The 20916-nt window shown below is 43.4% G+C and overlaps 1 protein-coding gene across 2 annotated transcripts in view; it reads left to right on the forward strand.

Moving 5' to 3' along the window:
- LOC135905252 (uncharacterized) overlaps window positions 1-20567 on the forward strand; it is a 72053-nt gene extending 51486 nt beyond the window's left edge. For both annotated transcript variants that reach the window (XM_065436263.1, XM_065436264.1), the window contains 3 exons: window positions 590-679; window positions 11089-11133; window positions 20361-20567. In XM_065436263.1, coding sequence (XP_065292335.1) covers window positions 590-679; window positions 11089-11133; window positions 20361-20545 — 320 coding nt within the window. In that variant the 3' untranslated portion in view covers window positions 20546-20567. The remainder of the gene's footprint in view (window positions 1-589; window positions 680-11088; window positions 11134-20360) is intronic.
- The last annotated feature ends 349 nt before the right edge of the window (window positions 20568-20916 follow it).

Below are 20916 nucleotides of genomic sequence, written 5' to 3' on the forward strand. Positions count from 1 at the left end.
ATGTGCAACTCCAGCAAGCTGCCATGTTAAGGCGGTCATGTGACACTTGTAGGGCACTTGACATACAACAGAGCCATAACATGGTGTTGAAGCATAAAATCTTCAAGCATAGAGGGTAGAAGCTGGATAAACACCGATAATGGCAAGCTGCAGTAAGCACTCTGTATATAACAACTTGTTGTTTTGAGAGCAAGATCTTTTGTTACTAATTGTTCAGTGCTTGGAACTTTTGGCAGCTCTTTATTGAGCTTCTAGGGTATCGGAATGGGTTTTAAAATTGCGGATGGAATAATGCTGATTTACTGCACTTGGTGAATTTTACCTTGCAAGCCAAGTGCCATGAAAATTATAAGAAAATTGTAACTCGTGCAATAAGTTTCGTGCCTAGCGATTTCGATTTTGCAACTTCTGGAACGTAAGATAGCAACCTAGCAAACGTAGAACTTGACATCAGATGATTTTGTGGTTTTGTATTACATTGATTTATGATTGCAAATGATAGGAGATTGTAAAGGTTTTCAGAACCATGAAAATGGGTTTCCGTGGATCCATGTATCCAGATATGATAATCATCTGTTTAATTTTCCAGGTAATCGTCTAGAAGACTCCAAGTTATCTGGAAGCTACAAGGCCTTGTATGCCAATAAGGGGTGCTTCATCGTTGGAACAGACTCACCGGGTAATAGTTTTATTATCGATAAGTAGCCAGACATAAATTTTACAATGGTAGATTTACTCTAATGTTTTGTGAAATAGCGAACTATGATTGTAAAACGAATTTTTCTGGTATTGAAAAACACATCGTAAATCTTCCTCTTCAAGCAATCTTTACTTGCGGTAAAAAATCATGAGCCATTCCACTCCATGAAGGTGGATCGACAGTGAAGCTGATCCTATCGGCGCTGAGCTTCGGAAGATGCACTGGCACATGCAGATACACGTAACTGTTCATCGTTGAGAAACATGGAGGAGCACCCTTTAGCAGAGCCTCTGCAGACGCGTTGAACTTAACCAGGCACGTTGCCCTTTATCAGCGGATCCTTACATGTGCCGCAGAATGGAAACTCCCCAACAATCCCGCCAAGAAAGCACCACGTGAGCACATCTACCGTTTGAGCCGTCGCTCTTCCAACCGTATGCCGCTCATCTCCGAGAGGTCGTTATGGAACCATAGGCGATCACATACTCTGCGGCTTGATCCGAATTTGCGATCTAGAAAATCGCTTTGGAACCTCGCGTAGGCACGGTCGAATTCCGGCACCGGGACCTCATGGCGCCGTCACTTTGCCACGTTCTCGGGGTCGTGTTATGCATCGTCAGCTCTAGCTCGTCGCTTGCGTACAATAAAGCTTCGACAGGGGCCAGTTGGTACAGCATCTTCCTGCTTGCTGCGATATACTGTTATACGAAGGACAAAAGAGAGACCGACACACACGTGTGCGAACTTCCAACTGTTCATTGTTCGCTATCACACGTCAAATATGTACACGAAGGGTACATAACATAAATGGATAACACGAAGTGAAAGAGGAAAAAGAAGCAAAGCTGCTCACGTCTGATTTAACAATGACAAGTGTGGCTAGATAAATCATCCGTCTATGAATTTAAAGCTGATTCTGCCAGCGCCACAGAAGGTCTACTGACGTGGTTTCGCAAGTCATTTTTGAGCATGAAGAACGCTTCCGAAATTTTCTTACCAGGCGCAGACTACGCCATTCACTGCGTCATGCATTCACACAGACACAGCTGCGACGGAGAGCCGTTTCAGAAACAAGTGGCCGCTAAATCGTGCAACGACGCGAGCGGCGATATGCGTTTGCTTTTGTTGTTGCCTCTTTCACGCTCGCTTTTTAGAAAAGAGTTTTTCTACGCGGAGTCCGAAAAATTCCGCATACTAGCCTTACACAGTTTCTCTGTAATAAGAGCGGTCCACAGTGAACAATGCAGAAGTAAGCATTCCGAAGTTTACAAGTCACACATGGGACACTCTATGTTAATACGTTAAAATTATTATTGCGAGCGCATAAAAAGAAAGTTGTAGATGTTATAGATAACGAAACAAGCATCAAAAATTTTATTAGATAACATAAAAACGTGGAAAATGACGACTGTAACTATTGGATGAAAACACCAATAGGTAAAACACAAACACCGTAAGTATATAGTTCAGAGTTAGGCAGCATCTTTAGTTCCATGAAAATATGATAAGGTGGCGACAGTGGGGCGGCAGCAGTAATATGGTGCTTAGCTGGTTTGCCTAGTTTCTTGAGAGGCCAAATGTGAACTGAATATAATTTTCTCCAAGATGTGATGAAGTAATACTATGTGTCTATGCATCATTCCATAATCCAGCGCAATAAATCTTTATGCTAAAACACATTTGATATTTCAACAATGACCTAATTCCATATGAAATATTTATTACAAACAGATGTGAAATGCCGGTGAAACATGAAATGGATGCCTACTATACCAACAAGAGTGGAATGATGTTATTTGAAAGAAATTGCGTCGGACTTGACGTAAAAACCATGAATACTTTGTAGTTTGTTGTTGGGTGAAAGAAAATGCACGACGTTAGTTTTCAATGAAATTTGTAATGTATTAGAATTTCACCACTATTTATGAGTGGTAAAGTCAGTTTGCTTGTTAGAGATGGGAGTCGCAAAATCGAAATGATAAGAAACGATAGTCCTGTCGATGGCGTAAAGTAATTTTAGAAAAATGGTAAGGATATTTTAGAAAAATGGTAAGTTATAATTGTATGCCAAAGATAATAACTAAGAATCCCTGAATCCGGACAGGCCGCCATTGGAATCTGAACCTGGCAACCTTTAACGCTAGAGCATTATCTAGTGAGGCGAGTCTAGCAGTGCTATTGAAGGAAATAGAGGGCAGTAAGTGGGATATAATAGGCCTAATGAAATTTCGAGGACAAATGAAGCATATACGGTGCTAAAAAGCGGGCACGTCCAGTGCTACCGGCACTTAGCGAAGAGACGAGAACTGCGAGTCGGATTACTGAATAATAAGAATATAGCTAATACTACAGGAATTCTATAGCATTAACGAGAGGGTGACAGGTCTTGTCGTGAAACTTAATAAGAGGTACAAATTGAAGGCCGTACAGGCCTACGCCCCTACATCAGGTCGTGATAACCAGGAAGTCGAAACCTTCTTTGAAGACGTTGAATCGGTGATGGGTAAAGTCAAAACAAGATACACTATACTGATGGGCGACTTCAATGCCAAGGTAGGCAAGAACCAAGCTGGAGACAAGTCAGTGGGGGAATTTGGCATACCAGTGGACAGTTACTAGCAGACGTTGCAGAACAGCATAATATGCGGATAATTAATACCTTCTTCCGCAAGCGCGATAGCCGAAAGTGGACGTGGAGGAGCCCGAATGACGAGACTAGAAATGAAATAGACTTTACACTCTGCGCTAACTCTGGCATCATACAAGATGTGAACGTGCTCGTCAAGGTGCGCTGCAGTGACCATAGGATGGTAACAACTTGAATTAGCCTAGGCTTGAGGAGGGAACGGAAGAAACTGGTACATAAGAAGCCGATCAATGAGTTAGTGGTACGAGGGAAAATAGAGGACTTCCGGATCAAGCTACAGAACAGGGATTCGGCTTTAACTCAGGAAGAGGACCTTAGTGTTGATACAATCAACAACAATCTGATGGGCATCATTAAGGAGTGTGCAATGGAAGTCGGTGGTAACTGCGTTAGGCAGGATACCAGTAAACTATCGCAGGAGACGAAAGATCTGATCAAGAAACGCCAATGTATGAAAGCGTCTAACCCTGCAGGTTGAACAGAACTGGCAGAACTTTACAAGTTAATCAACAAGCGTAAGACAGATGACATAAAGGAAGTATAATATGGATAGAATTGAACATGCTCTCAGGAACGGAGGAAGCCTAAAAGCAGTGAAGAAGAAACAAAGAATTGGCAAGAATCAGATGTATGCGTTGAGAGACAAAGCCGGCAATATCATTGCTAATGTGGATGAGATAGTTCAAGTGGCTGAGGAGTTCTATAGAGATTTATACAGTACCAGTGCCACACATGACGATAATGGAAGAGAGAATAGTCTAGAGGAATTTGAAATCCCATGAGTAATACCGGAAGAAGTAAAGAAATCTTTGGGAGCTATAGAAAGTGGAAGGCAAGTGGGGAGTATCAGGTAACAGCTGATTTGTTGGAGCATAGTGGGCAGATTGTTCTAGCAAATCTGGCCACCCTGTGTACGCAATGCCTCATGACCTCGAGGGTACCGGAATCTTGTAGGAACGGTAACATAATCCTAATCCATAAGAAAGGGCACGCCAAAGACTTGAAAAATTATAGACCGATCAGCTTATTGTCCATTGCCTTCGAATTATTTACTAAGGTAATCACAAATTGAATCAGGAGCACCTTAGATTTCTGTCAACCAAAGGACCAGGGAGGATTCCTAAAGGCTACTCAATAATAGACCATATTGACACTATAAATCAGGTGATAGAGAAATGTGCTGAATATAATCAACCCTTATATATAGCTTTCATTGATTACGAGAAAGCGTTTGATTCAGTCGAAACCTCAGCAGTCATGGAGGCGTTATGGAATCAGGGTGTAGACGAGCCGTATGTAAAAATACTGAAAGCTATCTATAGCGGCTCCACACCCACCGTAGTCCGCCATAAACAAAGCAACAAAATCCCAATAAAGAAAGGCGTCAGGCAAGGAGATATGATTTCTCCAATGCTATTCACAGCGTGTTTACAGGAGGTATTCCGAGACCTGGATTGGGAAGAATTGAGGATAATTGTTAATGGAGGATACCTTGGTACCTTGCGATTCGCTGGTGATATTGCCTTGCTTAGTAACTCAGGGGACCAACTGCAATGATTGCATTGACCTGGACAGGCAAAACAGTAGGATGGGTTTAAAAGTTATTCTGCAGAAAACTAAAGTAATGTTTAACAGTCTGGGAAGAGAACAGCAGGTTACAATAGACATCGAGGCACTGGAAGTCGTAAGGGAATACATCTACTTAGGGCAGGTAGTGACTGCGGATCCGGATCATGAGACAGAAATAATCAGAAGAATAAGAATGGGCTGGGGTGCGTTTGGCAGGCATTCTCAGATCATGAACAGCAGGTTGCCATTATCCCTCACGAGAAAAGTGTATAATAGCTGTGTCTTACCAGTACTCACCTACGGGGCAGAAACCTGGAGGCTTACGAAAAGGGTTCTACTCAAATTGAGGACGATGCAACGAGCTATGGAAAGAAGAATGATAGGTGTAACGTTAAGGGATAAGAAAAGAGCAGATTGGGTGAGGGAACAAACGCGAGTTAATGACATCTTAGTTGAAATGAAGAAAAAGAAATGGGCATGGGCAGGACATGTAATGAGGAGGGAAGATAACCGATGGTCATTAAGGGTTACGGAATGGATTCCAAGGGAAGGGAAGCGTAGCAGGGGATGGCAGAAAGTTAGGTGGGCGGATGAAGTTAAGAAATTTGGAGGGACGGCATGGCCACAATTAGTACATGACCGGGGTTGTTGGAGAAATATGGGAGAGGCCTTTGCCCTGCAGTGGGCGTAACCAGGCTGATGATGATGATGATGATGATACATTCGACCAGTCTCTTTCGGCAATGCGCTAACGATAACTGTTAGATTAAAAAAGACGCCTCTCACGTGATGCGCTCCTATGAATGGGGAGCCTTACAAAATAGAGTAACACGACAAAGTGAAGTGTTACATAAGTTTTGCTAATGCCTATTTGAATGGCGTCAACGAAATTCGAGAGGATGTGGTCAGTTAATTACTGTGATCCATGATCAGTGCAGCGTCTTGGAACAGAAAATAAATATTAAAACCCGTGGCTATAAATACAAGTAATGTATTCAACGTAACTACGGCTTGACGAATCAAGTGAATTTAATATTCACGTCACCACGAATAATACATTTCGACACTCGGGGCTAAGCTTGCTAAGGAAGTGAATAAAAGTTTCACAGAAATTGAAAGGGTACAAGAGGGCGAACGATATACACAGGCCAGAGAAATGTTTTCGTCGATTTCACAACGTGCCGGTGAATTAATTTGGAACTAGACAGAGTAGCACTTATCGACATTCAAATGATAATCATCGTGCCTTGTTTTGAGAATATCATTCAAAATCAAAATGGCTCAACCACTACGATGAACACTGGTACGTTGACAATATTCACTGCAATAACCAGGGAAGCGTCATATACTAATAATAAATGTACTTAAGTATTGTGATTTTGCTACGTTCTTCGAATATCCTGAACAGCGGCACTAATATGTGTAGTTTCCGTCTTGAGATGCACTGCACAATGTCGAACGATCAATTGACCTATACGATTTAACGATAAGTAGCATACATAGAGCATTTATTTTGTCTTAAGCGAAATGTTTTTGTTTCACTTAGTGCCGCATCTTAATTTTCCGTACAGTGTTTTCTACTAGTAATATAAAATTTACGCCTCAGAAATGAGCACGTCCTCTGGTACTCAAAATGAACGGCAGAGGATTTGCAAGCAAGACTATAGCGTAGGCGCTGTCCACAGAACACGCCAAACATTTGCAAACACGAGAATGCAGCAAACATTGTCGTCTCACCAAAGCCACTTCGAAGATTTGTCAAGAGCGCGTAGTTTCGAGGAAAGACTCAAAGATACAGCGCAATTCGGTAGGTTGCCATAATGTACCGTCCTAGATTACATGGGCTCCTCGCCCTTAACTCAGCAGTTTCTTTCCCATGAGTGGCTGCAAACGGAAATGTTTCTCAGCAGCCCCAGCGAACATTCTTGAAAATTCCTGAACCTCTCGAAAATTGCTAAGCTACGACTGAACTTTCGAGTGCCGTTTAGTTGTCAAGGGCGCGAGAACTGCTCCGGGGCTGTTGTTCATGAAGCAGACTTTCAAGCTGGGCAGATGTGCTACGTGGTTAAAAGTGTAGATGAAATAATGTTTTTGAGATGTGCAATAAGACTAAATAAAACAAAAACTGAATGTACAGTATTGCCTCAGTGATGGAATACATAGTCGAATCCTGGTCTCTCTACCCGCCTTTCAATGGGGCGAACAGCGAACACAGCACTGTACTTGGATATATATGCACATTAAAGAACGCGATGTGGTCCAAATAATTCCGAAGTTCTTCACAACGGCTTGATTCGTAATCATATCTTGGTTTTGCAGGTAAAACACCATAACGTTTCTTGCAATACTTATGTGGGACCTCGTAGGTTCATCAAATAAGATGATAATAAATGCTATACTCAACATCCTAAATTAGAAAATTAAAAGCTACTTAAAGTACCGCAATGGGACTTGCTTCATCCATAATGAAATGATGAAGTAGTCTGCATAGAGAAAGTTCCTGTCTTGTTCTAGTATTTCTTTTTCCTAATAACCACCAGTGTCGATCTGCTATAAAGTCTGTGGCTTCGTCTTTTAGGAAAGTGACAGCAGGGATTACTCCTGGTTTTGGAAATGATTTTTTTGCAACAAATGGAATCAATGACCAGTTGGCTTTCGGCAAAAATCTTGTGGAAAACTCGGACACGAAGGCGATGCGAACCTGCTATGCGCATACGAAGAATTTAATTAAAAGGATGATGAGAAGCGCCGCCCCTTAGGGCTACACCGCGGGCCTGCCATTGAAAACTGCTATTGGACGGAGACTACGCCTAAAACGATGGTAGGACAGTCTTAAGAAGCAAAAATTATGTGAGTCCAACGCACTTTGTTAATCAATGTAAGCCAAGCGTTCTGTGCTGTTTTGGTTGAGTGATGATAGTTAGCAGGGATATCGACGGCTAATGTTCAATTTCCTCAGCGTTTAGTGCAAAATGAGAATGATGAATTGATCTTTAACGTTACCTTCCGTACACCACTGCGGTGTGCCTGCGTAGCATACAGAACACACAAGAAGACGTGTTTGTTGAAGTCGTTATTGTGCGCAATTGTTCACTACCTCCGAGAATGTTGATTAAGAAATTCCGGTCACTGGCCAAGTCAAGGTGAAAATACCACAGAGACGTTTCCCGAAACGTCTCTGTTATTTTCAGCTTGACTTGGTCAGTGACCGCAATTTCTTTATCATAATAATACCTTACCAGACAAACTTTCGCCGAACTCTTGACTACACCTCCAAGAACGTTGTCACACGGGAAATCCAATTTGGCCAAGTATTAAAAGTGTAAATAAATTATGGTGCTTCACATGTCTGAACCGCAGTAGTGTTATCCGGTGCGCTGTAGAGGTGGATTCTAGAATAATTTTAGCTCCTTGGTGTTCTTTAACGTGCACCTAAATGTAAGTGCAGTACATGTTTTCTGTATTTCGCTTCCGTGAAAATGCGACTACCGCGGTCGGTATTGAACCCGTGGCTTAAACCAACGCCTTAGCCGCTAAGCTATCGTGGTGGGCACAGAGGTGTTGCCCAGGTGATCAGATGGTTTAACTGCGGTTTTTGTTTGCACGCCATGCGTCAGTTGTCCGCTTGACAAGTTTTCGTGGTGTTTATTTTTCAGAAATAGCAGAAACGTACTGCATGGCTACTTGAACTTATGGTTACCCACTTTGTCCGGAACCGTTTAATGGTTTTCCGATAGCGTTTACTTGCCTTCTTGGACCACCGTCTCCCTCTCCTGCCCTCCCCATGTCTTAGGACCGCGCGCCAAGAGCAGCAAGGCTGTTATTACTGCATTTCGTGACTGCATCGGTTCTACCCATGCATTGCACCTACCTCCTTTCTACCTATCCATCTACCTCCCCTCTCCACTGTCACACGTTATTACAAAGATGCGCGGCAGCTTTTGCAATGCTTCTGATGGGAGCACATACAGCAGCCAAGAGGGAGCTCCATAGGGCTCTGTGGCTATGCGGTGGAAAGGTCCAAACAAGTTTCTCGCGTAGCCTTCCTCTCTACCGTGCTCCTGCCTTGTATAAACACGCTTTGAACCATCTCCAGACGCTGCTTTCAAGACAGCCACAGGCGCATCAATGGAAGGGTCGAAGTAAGAGGCAAGAAAAGCTTCGCGTTAAAATGGCTACTACATGAATACCAGAGAGACCTTTCGGGCACCTACACACGATTTGGCACATTGATTACTGCAATGTCTGCACCACTCTGGCTTACTGGGTGAGGATTGCGTTCTAATTGCGGATGACTGAAAAGTCTCCTGATACATGTCGCATCGATCCTGCCTTCGTGGCTATTGAGGGGTGAATAAGCTGAAGAAGGAGCTGTCCACTTTTCTAATGAGAAGTACTCAGTCGAATGAGATGTCCATTATCGAGTGAGAAATGTTCAGTACATTTACAGAATAGATTTCCTCCGCAAGAATAGCAAATGGGCAGATTGAAGTGAGGAGCACAAATCGGATAGCAGAGGTTATTCGACTACCATTCGAAATTCCCATTACTGAGGCCCCCTAAGATAAAATGGCTTAGAACAACATTGATAAAGGTACCCAAATTACACTTCCTGCACATTTCCTTCAAGTCCACTTGCATCGTACGTTGTTATTCGAACGTCTTGTTAAATGTACCAGCTCTTTGACTTCTGTCACTAAAACAACCAGGAATTTTAAATGCCAGTTATGCATTTGTCAGATATTTACACTCGTCAGACGTTGTGGTACGTACTTTCTTATAAATTTTGTATATCATTGTTTTTACAGGACTATCACACTTATGTATTTATCACATTGTTCATGACGCGCCTACGTTAGAACCAATTTATGAGATGTTGCCAATATTCTATCAAAACAGTTCTATATATTTACATTCCGTAAATAGGGCCCTATATTGTAGCCTAAAGTAACCTACATTGTTCAATGTACACAGTCAGCATCGAGTGCATTGGAAGACACGTACGCTGATAGATATTTACAGTCACATGCCTCTACAGTGAACGCCTCTATAATAAAATGATTTGTATACCAAAGGATGAAAATGGTCCTGGCCGAATTTATATCTTCCATACACGTTGTAAACCCCTTTAGAATGGTGATAACCACAACAAACTTACATATAAAAGGAACTAGTTTCCTCGTCCCCAATTGTGTAATTGTTGTTTGACAAAGAACGCCATGTAGCGTTGCCACCAGTCAGCTACACTCGGCACTCTATCCTAAACGAGAAACATAACGAAGGCTTTCTAGAACGTGTCGATAACAGCGTCTCTTAAGTCCAGCTGCACTGCTTCAGGAAAGGTTGAAATTGTGCTAGGACTTCTTGTAGCACAGCAGCGGCCGTCACGAATGCCGAATACGTTGCAGTAGATGAAAGTACCTTGACGTAATTGTAACTCACGACTGATGCTCTCATCGAAGCCATCTAGGGCAAAAGGAATGGAAATGTTAACGAAGGTTAAAGTTATAAAGAGCCTGTGAACAAACCAAGAATTTCGACGGCAAGGAAGGTGATAGCGGCTGTCTACTACCTGTAGCTTTGTCTTGCGTAGCTCTTACGTTTCCCCATGGAGCACTGCCTGAACCCCAGGCGAAATAAGGCCGTCTGTAGTCACACTTTCCATAATACGAACAGTGCAGAAAACTATTACCCACTTAAACGGCTGATTCTTTCTTGAATTCCCTTTCAAGAAAGAAAGAAATAAACTGGAGAGAGGCTCCCTTATTGAACATAATTGGATTACTTTATTGTGATGAGAGCGGTGCGCCATCCCTAAGCGAAGTGATCTTGTTAAGTTCAATTTCGGATATCACAGGCACTTCCTTTTAAATGCGTTCGGCTCTATACAGAATCCACATTTACTTAGACCACGTTCGGCTACTGAAAACTGCTCTCAGTGATAACATTATCATTTTGGAATCCCATGCATTTCTGGGTCTAAGGGCCGCTAAATGTTTGGCTATTTATCAGGCTATTTACCAAGGTTTGCTTTTTCACTCTTCTTACTGCGAGATGCTAAAAACATATTGGTAACGCCTATTCTTTAACGCTTAGCGGCATTGAAGGTAACGAAATAAATAAATAAATATCTGAATGAAATTTATTCAGAGATGCTTCCTTTTTCTTTCAGGTTATACTTCGAATGTTGCCAGCAACACGGTCAACACTCCCAAAGGTGATAACACAATTTCTACAAAGTGGACGAATGCGCACCCCACATATAAGAGTCAGTTAGGTGCTGCCAATGCGATGTGAGGCCACAATAATTCAATGTGTATTACCAGTGACAGTGATCCTGAAGTAGGTTATGCAGAATTTTTCACTTTCCCGGGGTATCTACCTAAGTATGTATTTATGTAAATATTATTGTTTCTGTGTTTGTATCTAAACTTTTTCCCTCCTACCAGGGGTAGCCAATGGCCGAACGGGTAGCGCCCCGGTCCTGCTTTGTCTCAAGAAGGAATTGTGTTTTTGGCACGTAAAGCCCCAGAATTAAATTCATGTCGGGCTCTTTTGCTGAGGCACCAGGCTTCGAAAGCAACATGCGGATCAACTTGAGTCACTTATTACGTGGAAATGTGCACATACGTACAGCTCTCAACAAACCTCTTTCACGCCGCCATGATCAATGCATGAGCGCGACCAGGTAGCTACCGCTGTCCCAAGGAACTGTTTGACACCGACTTAAAGTACCGGGTACCTGCCAATCGGTCTGTGCTGGTCTCAAATGAACCTTTTTGGTGCCAACTTTGATCAATAGGTGTCGGCATGTAGGTGCGGTGCCGCCCTTCAATGAACGTCTTTGACACCAGCTTGGGTAACAAGATATGTGCCACTGCGAATGTGCCGCCCTACAATTAAAAAATTACCGACGATTACGTTACTTCCTAATGCGAAATTTGAGCGCAGCAAATAAGCTGTTTCACCTTTTCGATAGATTGAGGCAAAGAAATCGAGCAACACATGTATGCGCTATCACAGAATTTTTTTTTTATTTTTCACACGTATTTCTTTAACAAAGACTCCACTAACAGTTCTTGACAGTCATGAAGGAAGCTTTTTGGTCGGAGAAATAGACTGATATATGTTCGACTTGGTACACCAATGCTTGATTCTCAAAGACGTTCACAAAGACGTTCACAACTGGGCCCTTAATGCCATATTGGCCTCCGCCGTGCATCAGTCGTCGCACTTGCATGAATGGGATTCGCGGAGATACGAGTCTTACACTCACCGCATTAAGTTGTGGAAGGTGCGCTGGCCTCGAGGGATATTTGTAACCGTTTGTTGTCGAAATAACAACCAAAACAAGCGCCAACGAGACCGACCCAACAGAACCAAACAGGCGCGGGCGAGAGCTGTGGCGCGAGCAGACGATAGTACGAAAAGAGCGGATCGGCTGAGACCAGACACGAGTGCGCATCGAGCCGTAAGGAGGGTCCGCATGACACCAGCATCGCGCGCGCACGTCACTGAAGGGGCCGCTCTCATTGGTCTCCGCCATTCGCGGCTCGCGTCCTTCGTCTCCCACTCCAGCGAAGGGGGGCGGAGCTGGTTACGAGGCCGACAACGCCGACGACGACGCGAAACCCAGGAACGGACGCCAAAGACCTGCGCTCTAAAACAAAAAGTTGCGGCGGCTCCTATCCCATGGGACTGCCGATGGTAATGCGTTAGCACGGAATCAATATAGTGAGACCCTCGAAGCGAGTTATGTATGAGGCCTGTATAGGAGCTGGACTCTACTTTCACGCTTCCCTAAAAAACACTCGACACCTTCTGGCGCCACTGCCGCAAAGCCCGCGCGGGACCTCTCAAATGCACTGTTCTCCGGCATGACTAACAAAAAAATACAGCAGGCAAATCTGATAACAAAAATTGTGACAAAAGCGACAGCATACAACATAATTATAATCAATAAACGCTCGAAAGCACAACCAAGCACTAATTATAGGAACACTCCAAGCAAGTTATGTACTATAAACCACAACAGAAATGTTCACAAAAACGCACTATATATCCTAATAATACGAAAAATTCGCATTGGATGGCGAACAATGGTAACAACTATGTTTTCTAGGATAAATATTTCTTCCATTTTTGTTTGGTAATCTTTTTTTACATGAAAGTGTTGTACTTGTAGGATATTCAACTATTCAGGTATATGAGGGCACAGAATGTGAAGGCCTCGGTCAGTGCGGGAAAAGGCTGTAAGCTAATTATCTATGTTTCAGATTGAGTAGTTGGTTTTCAATGCTCTTCTCAAATCGCATAACTTAACAAAATTGGTGTTGTAATACGTAGACTATTTTTATATTTCATAACAATGTTAACTTTGTCAGAATGCTGTACGGGGATCACATTAAACTAGGTAAAAAATTCGCTTGTCTGAGCGTCATGTGGGGCACGGGCTATTTGACAAATGGCTTTTCTCGGCAATACGAGCAATTCATTAATCTTAGTCTAAGATTATTACAGATACAAGGCTGCTGTAGGTAATATGAGGAGAAAATATTGCAATATATCGCATCATTTTATTTGGGAGCATTTGTCTGAATCTATATAGCATGCGACAAGCCCTTGCCAAGTTTCCCGCCACGTGTTGGACGTGTGCATCACAGTTTAAGCGCTGAATACGTCTTTGCCTATTTGCAACTTTCGTTTGTTTACGGTGATATCTCGATTAATAACGTTCTGTTGAGGCGCAAATTATAGGGATGTTGTTTTGGCAACGTTAACTTCTAAGCCGTTTTACATCTCTCCACTGAAACACCTTTGCTAGGGTAACATTTGTGCAGTGTGTGAGCTCATTGATACTAGTCGACTAGAAAAAAAAAGGCTCTGGCCTCTGCGTAAGTGACGCAATGAGAAAGTTTGCTAATGCTTAATATATCATTTATTTAAATATCATATGGAACCGATACTAGTACACTGCGCTGTTAAACCTGAAGTAGTATTTAATACATATGAATGAGATTAGTTAATCAAAACACACTGTTTACGATGTCCTAAATATCACTAAGGAAGCTCACAAGAAACTCCACGAAACCTATAGAGTTCTAATTGTGTAGATACAATGATGTGGTCAAGTATGTTGAACGCTTTCGAGAAATGAATTTGGATACCCATTAGGATACGTTTCCCCAACCAAATGAATCAAGGAGTATTTGACGTTCAGGCAAGGCTGCTGTGCTGTCCATAAGATTAATATTGCTATCGCCACCTCTAATTACATGGAACTTATTCAAAGCTGTAAAATTCAACAGCTTCTCTAAAAAGATAACAAACCGCTTACGTTACCGATTCGTGGGTGGTAAATGATAGAAAACAATTTATTTTCGCTGAGAGTCGTTATAACCTCATAATCAGTGTTAATTTAAGAAAAGTTATGCCGCATAGCACATGCAGATTGTTAGCATAGTAACTGTAGTACATTGCTGTGGTGGCTTAGTGGCTATGGTGTTAGGCTGCTATGCACGAGGTCGCGGGATCGAATCCCGGCCACGGTGGCCGCATTGCGATGGGGACGAAAAGTGAAAAGACCCGTGTACTTATATTTATGTGCACGTTAAAGAACCCCAGGTCGTCGAAATTTACGGAGTCCCCCACCATGGCGTGCCTCGCACTCAGCGGTTTTCGCACGTAAAACTCCATAATTTAGCAAATGTAGTACACCGTCACCGTGGTGTTCGGTCCCCTCCAAGAAAAGAACTCTGGTATCCTGGAAGATTCAGAACATCAGCAACAGACGAGTACCATGTTTCAGTAATCAGAATGACTTAAAATTTCGAGCGGAAATTGCTCACCTTAGTCCTTGCAGTGTAGAGCGCTGAGGTAATTGTTGCCAAGAGGGCAGATTATATCACTACATCTAGACATAAAAAAATTACCGCCCAAGCACTCCGCACAGATGGTTAACCAGCGAAGCTGAAACGTGCGGCCCCGGTGTTTATCACTGGGTTAATCTCGACGATTCGTTACACGACGGCTTGATAGACTGCTAGATCCAGGGTACGCCTTTGCTGCTTGCACTCGGCTGCATGAGTTTCTTCGTGTGCCTGGGCTGCAGCATCGGCACGGCGTAGACCAGCTCGCTCCACGCTCTGCTCGTGGCATTGCTGATCGAAGGCTGCCTGCTCCTAAGGAGTACAAATGACGCGTGGTCTACCCGCTACGAAGACGGAGAGAACTGCTGCGCGCGCGCTCGGCTGCGACAGTGAGCAATGACCTCACTACTGGCGCAGCTGTTTCAACACCACCTTGAAAGCACAAGGCCTCTTCACTCCGGTTCATGACGCCATGCTGCCAGGACCGACTGCCTTAGAATCTACTCTGGATGCCCTCGAGTATGTAACAGTGATTTGGCGTCAGCGCTTTCTTCACGCCAGCCCTGCTTATGGAAATTTCAGGCCAAGTAGCGTGACGTCATAGATTTGAGAAAACAGGCCCTGTGCTTAGTGGAGTGGCTACCTAGGTCGTGTTCACTAATCATGGGCCTCTCTTTCACTCTATTTCCGCACATGTGCATGGGCTCGCTCTGCAGGAGTTTTCGGCGTACAGGCGACCGACAGATGCACGGACGAATTTGGCAGCCATATTATAGCTGCCCTCTAAATGTTACCAAACGAGTTCAAACGAGCAGGCCGTAGGCCCCAGGGGGAGGCGGCTGAATAGTAGATCTTTTCCAGGCCGGATTCACCATCGATTAGGATCACGTCTCACATTTCAATTTCGCGCGCGTACGCTTTGCCGTTCTGGAGCAATGCGAGGCGCCAGTTCATCTCGCGTTTCATAGCTATGTAATGCTAAGCAACTTTTGCATTTTCAGGCGCAGACGTTTACTGATAAAAACTGTTCAAAAAACAATGTCTTGTAAGAACCACACAAGTATGACGCTGGGCCTTGGGATTCCTGTATTTATTTTGCCTTAAGGTAAAGCGTGCACGATGGCATAATCAAACAATATGCAAATTCATATTTGTTTGTGGATGCGTGCGTGCATGTGGTGCGCAGACGCTTTTTTTTCTTCTTGCTTTTCTTTGGGATATGCGCATTTTATGGTAGTTGGGGATAGTCTACAGAACTTCCCTTCTAGCACTCTTCAGGCTTCATTCGCACACAGAAGTTTTCCCTGCTATAGTTGTGCGCAAAGAAGTTTGTCTACAGGTAATGCCACTTATATTAGCCGAGATTTACTGTAGAACTAAAGGAAGCCAAGCTCGCCATAATGCTTTTTTAGATGTCAGACATAACGCTAGGCGCAGATATTTTTTTAAATCCCGTTTGATCCAAAAATAAGACGTACTTTCGTCAACGACAATATATCTGTACCTTAAGTGCAGATGCGCAGTCCAGGTAGTGGTACTGCTGACAGCCATATTTACAGTTAATCGCGATTAACGCGAGCTTGAAAAACGGAGGATGGAAGACACCTAAGGGTAGGGGGCGTCACGGGATCATCTTGAAGCTTAGTCATAAAAACATTTAAAAACAAGTTCAGGCGAAATACACCCTCATATGGTGGTGCGAATTCAACCAATAATTTGAACCCGCTGAGCATATGGAATGGACAGCGCGTGACGAGGGCGCCACTAAAACCTACCGCGTACCACGCAGTGTTTGAAAAAGCCCAGTAGGGGTGCCGGGCCTACTCCTGAAGACTCCTTCCACAGTTTGGCTCTGGAGTGAATATCCTGGGACGACATCACGAAAGGCTGGCTAGCCGAATATAGGTGCTCGGCAGCGTGCTCCCTGCTGTTTGGATTATACATACGTCAAGGCACCAAGTGTGCGCCGAAAGCTACATCGGCGACGTTTCATCGAACTACAATTCACGAGAGCAATTCCGAAAGTCCACCGCACCTCGTTCTTGGGGCAGGTTGTTCTCGAAACTGAAGATTTGCGATGGCCGCTCGCTTCACAGAGGCAACAACAGTGCCCTTCATCATAGGCACTTTGACAAGCGTAGATAAGCTGAACGAACACTGAAGGAGTAGTGCCGTCATATCAAGTCACACTGAACGGCAGCCACCACTGCTACCGGACGGATTCTCGAGCACCCAAGCAAAACGGGAGGGTTCGAACGAACGCTGAAAGGAAATGTTAACTGCGCCGACGATACTTATACTAAACGTAAATACTAAACGATACTAAACGACGATACTAAACGTAAATAGTAAGTTGTTCGAATAGCTCACGCTGCTGCCACCGTCTTTATTTCTTACTAGCATAAAGCTCACTTTTCAACTCGATCACCAGGACCGGCGCACCTGGTGGCAGTTTTTGCACTCAGACTTCACGAAACCTTGGATAATAGACCTATACCGCTTTGCTGTAAAATCGGAGGTGGCGGGGGGGGGGGGAGGTTGGTGGATGAAAGCACGTATCAAGTTACGGCCGAAAGTTCCGCTCGGCCTAGTGAACGGCAGGGAAGCGAAGACTCGGGTGAAAAGTGAAGCTTTGCGTGAGGACTTTACGTCGCCCGGCCACTGCGAGCTATGCACACAGTCTGCCTTTTCCATGCTTGCGTTTCGAACAAGAATCTTTTTTCTGTCCTTTTATTTGCGGCCGTGGGCGCTTATTGTAAAACGCTGCAATTTTCATTGTTCCCTGCCTTTATGTAATGAAAAGGGTCAGACGTGATATGCAGAGTGGTCATTATTAAGTTTTGCGGAATACTGAAAAATTGGCTGTGACAGATCACATAATTCGTGTCCTCGAGCTGAATTAATCGAAGAGGTGGACATAACTAGTCCGAGAAATCGGAACACATATTCCGATAATTATCACCAGGTCACTAATTTCCAATTAATTACCTTGCAGCAAATATTGCAATTTATAAATTGTAACAGGAGAGCTTACAAGGCGTATCTGCTTCAAATGAATTTCCAGGATGACACCAGTCCCGAAATATTTCCCAAAGGGTGGGACGAAATACATGGACGTTCCAGTTACGTTTGTTCTTCACTGCATAACGGAGCGTTTTCTTAAAAACTCAGTACAACTACACTGCATATTTACGACAGGTTTGGTGGCGTATATCTTAAAGCTAGCGTCATTCTGGACATTTATTCAAAGTGGGTAGGTACGTCTTACAAGCTCACAAGCTACAGTGCGCAAATAGCAACATTTGCTGCAATATAACTAATTAAATACTGATTAGTGTATTTTCTTGATTAATTGAGTATTTCTTTTTATTTGTCGAGCAAACAATGTCCGCCTGTCTGAACAATTCAACTCAGGGACTACAATTATGCAGTTCTTGAAAATGATCACTCTGTATAGAGTCAGAGAAGAGCCTGATAAGACATGCGTATTGCTGAGTAGTTCATCTAGCGTAAACAGCGAGTAAGGGCTTGCTTTGCTAAATTATTTCGCGCCACTTGAACAGCTTGCTGTCATTTTCTTCATTACCCGCCGTGGTTGCTCAGTGGCTATGGTGTTGAGCTGCTGAGCACGAGGTCGCGGGATGGAATCCCTGCCATGGCGGCTGCATTTCGATGGGGGTGAAATGTGAAAACACCCGTGTACTTAGATTTAGGTGGACGTTAAAAAACCACAGTTGTTCGAAATTTTCGGAGTCCTCCACTACGGCGTGCCTCATAATCAGAATGTGGTTTTGGCACATAAAACACCATAATTTAACTTCATTCTCTTCATTGCTACCTGATTCTTTACCTAGAATTCCCTGCACTGCTAACGTGAAACCTGTTGTTCAGTAATGAAGTTAAGAAAATGTACTCGAGACACCCGCAAATTACTACGTATATAGAGTTGCCAACACCAATGCATATGGCATGTCGTCCTCGTCTGAATACAAGATTCGCTTATAGCCTGTCGCTTCTTACATCATGTGGACCGCAGCATCGCAACTCCAGATTCCGAAGACATACGACAGGCAAGAAGGTAGCTGGTGTATTAGTGTTACAAAAGAAACCCAAAGTGTTACAAAGGAAACCCACACGGGCTCCTCAAAAACAAAAGCTTTGCAGCTGAAGAAATGTTCGTCCTGGTCCGGGACTAGAACTTACCTTGCCGGGTGTCGCACAACTATTACGTCAAACACTTGCCTTTGCATCTGAGTTGCTCATAAATTGGAGATCGCCTGCCATCTGCTATCGGCTCGTTAGCTCAGATGTTAGAGTCGCGGCGCCGGCAAGGCGGTTGTCTTGGATTCGATTCCCTGACCAGGACGAATTTTTCAACTGCGAGGCTGTTCTTTCGAGGAACCCGTGTGGGTTTCCTTTGTAGCACTTAACTACGTTTGTGTGGATGTCTAATTTACCATTTATTAATTACTTCTATCCACCTTGCCGGTTTCCGCAGAATTATTACGTCAAACAGGGTTGTGAGTGCATAAGACAGCGACACTAATATAGTGGCTATTAGATTACCAAGATATTTTAACGCAAATATAAACATTCAGGGTACTCTGATAGCCCTAGCTGAGTTGCGAAAGAAGATTCTGGAGATAAGGATAGACCGCAAAACTAGTGATGTAATGAATACGCTACAGCAATATTACGATGAAACGAAAAAAAATGTATGGAAGACATGGGTATTGAATATACCTAATATTGTGTTTTATAATATTATGAACTGCTGCAGAGGGACAGTTGTTTTATAGTTGTAGAGCAAATGAGCACCCGTGTTTTAGAGGAGAGCATTAAGTGTCAAGGAGAAGAAAACTAAGTCGAGCTTGGTGACGATGTTGTTTGTAATCTTCGAGTGGTAGAGTTACTTATTTTATGACTGCCAGAGGTGTATGGAGATCTCTAGGACCCCTTCTTCGAGTGGTAACAATACCTTAGGCTGATGATCATTTCAACCAGCGCATCCTGCGTATAAATACAGGGAAGCGTACAAAAAAATAAAGTATTACAAGAAGCAAGGAATGAGCTCACTCTATCCCCTCAAAGCAGCAGCTTGATGAACCATCGCTGCCAGAGGCGAACACGACGACGTGGCCACTACGAACCTAGGGGCGTGCGCTGCCCCCGTGCCGAAAGTTCTGCTTGAAAGCATTGCTATAACGGAACTTCAAGGTGAGGTCTAATCGCAAGTGCTAAATATAAAAACATGACAGCAATCAAAGTAATAAAGTTCATCACGGTATATACTTTTTGCGTGGATGAGCTGCGTGCGAAATCGGATACATTGCTTACCCCAATTCTCTACTACCTAAACAGCAATGCTGCTTTGCATCGCGTCAACCTGCATGAACTCCCTTCATCTAAATGTCGCAGTTCGGATGACATTGCTGGTGTCCCATGATTGTTATAAATTTGTTCATCTTTAGATTGCGTCTAACTAATAATGAAGAAGCATAATAGACATACAAGACAGTTTTCAGGAAAGCGTGTTTACCCCTATTCATGCCTTCATGTATTACTCTTCTTTCAGCAAACGCAGCGTGTTTAGTATGGAGATTACTTAAAGCGAATGAAGAAGATAGAGCTCGGTGCAGGGCCGCCTTCGCAAAGGTTTGTGGCAAGTACGGAAGATATAAATTCGTATTCACAAGAGACGTATGTCTGATGAAACAATCTCTAAATCAAACGTTACTAGGCACAAAGCAAATGAATTGAATAAAACTTTTTTTCACCTGTGCATTTCGTAGTCATCCTCTTTATTGTTTGCTAGGTGAGGCGTACAAGTAGCAATACTAGTTTTACGGAAGCAGCAGAGCTCATACTAATTCCTGGCGCTACGCGTCCCTATACCTTCACGTCCACAGCAGTAGGCCAAGCAACGTCTTTTTGGAAAGGTTTGTCTTGTAACAGCACTGCTTCTTTGGAGCCTCTGTCTCCGTCTACTGTGGTTTTGCGATGACGGACGTCAAAAAGTATCGTGCATGTATGCAGTCAGGTTTTTATCAATGTAAATATTTTGGAATCAATAACATTTCCAATTTGCTTTCATGTCAACATCTCTAATCATGTAAATTTGTACTGCAAGT

The sequence above is a fragment of the Dermacentor albipictus genome, chromosome 8 (assembly GCF_038994185.2).
Source record: "Dermacentor albipictus isolate Rhodes 1998 colony chromosome 8, USDA_Dalb.pri_finalv2, whole genome shotgun sequence".
NCBI classification, from domain to species: domain Eukaryota; kingdom Metazoa; phylum Arthropoda; class Arachnida; order Ixodida; family Ixodidae; genus Dermacentor; species Dermacentor albipictus.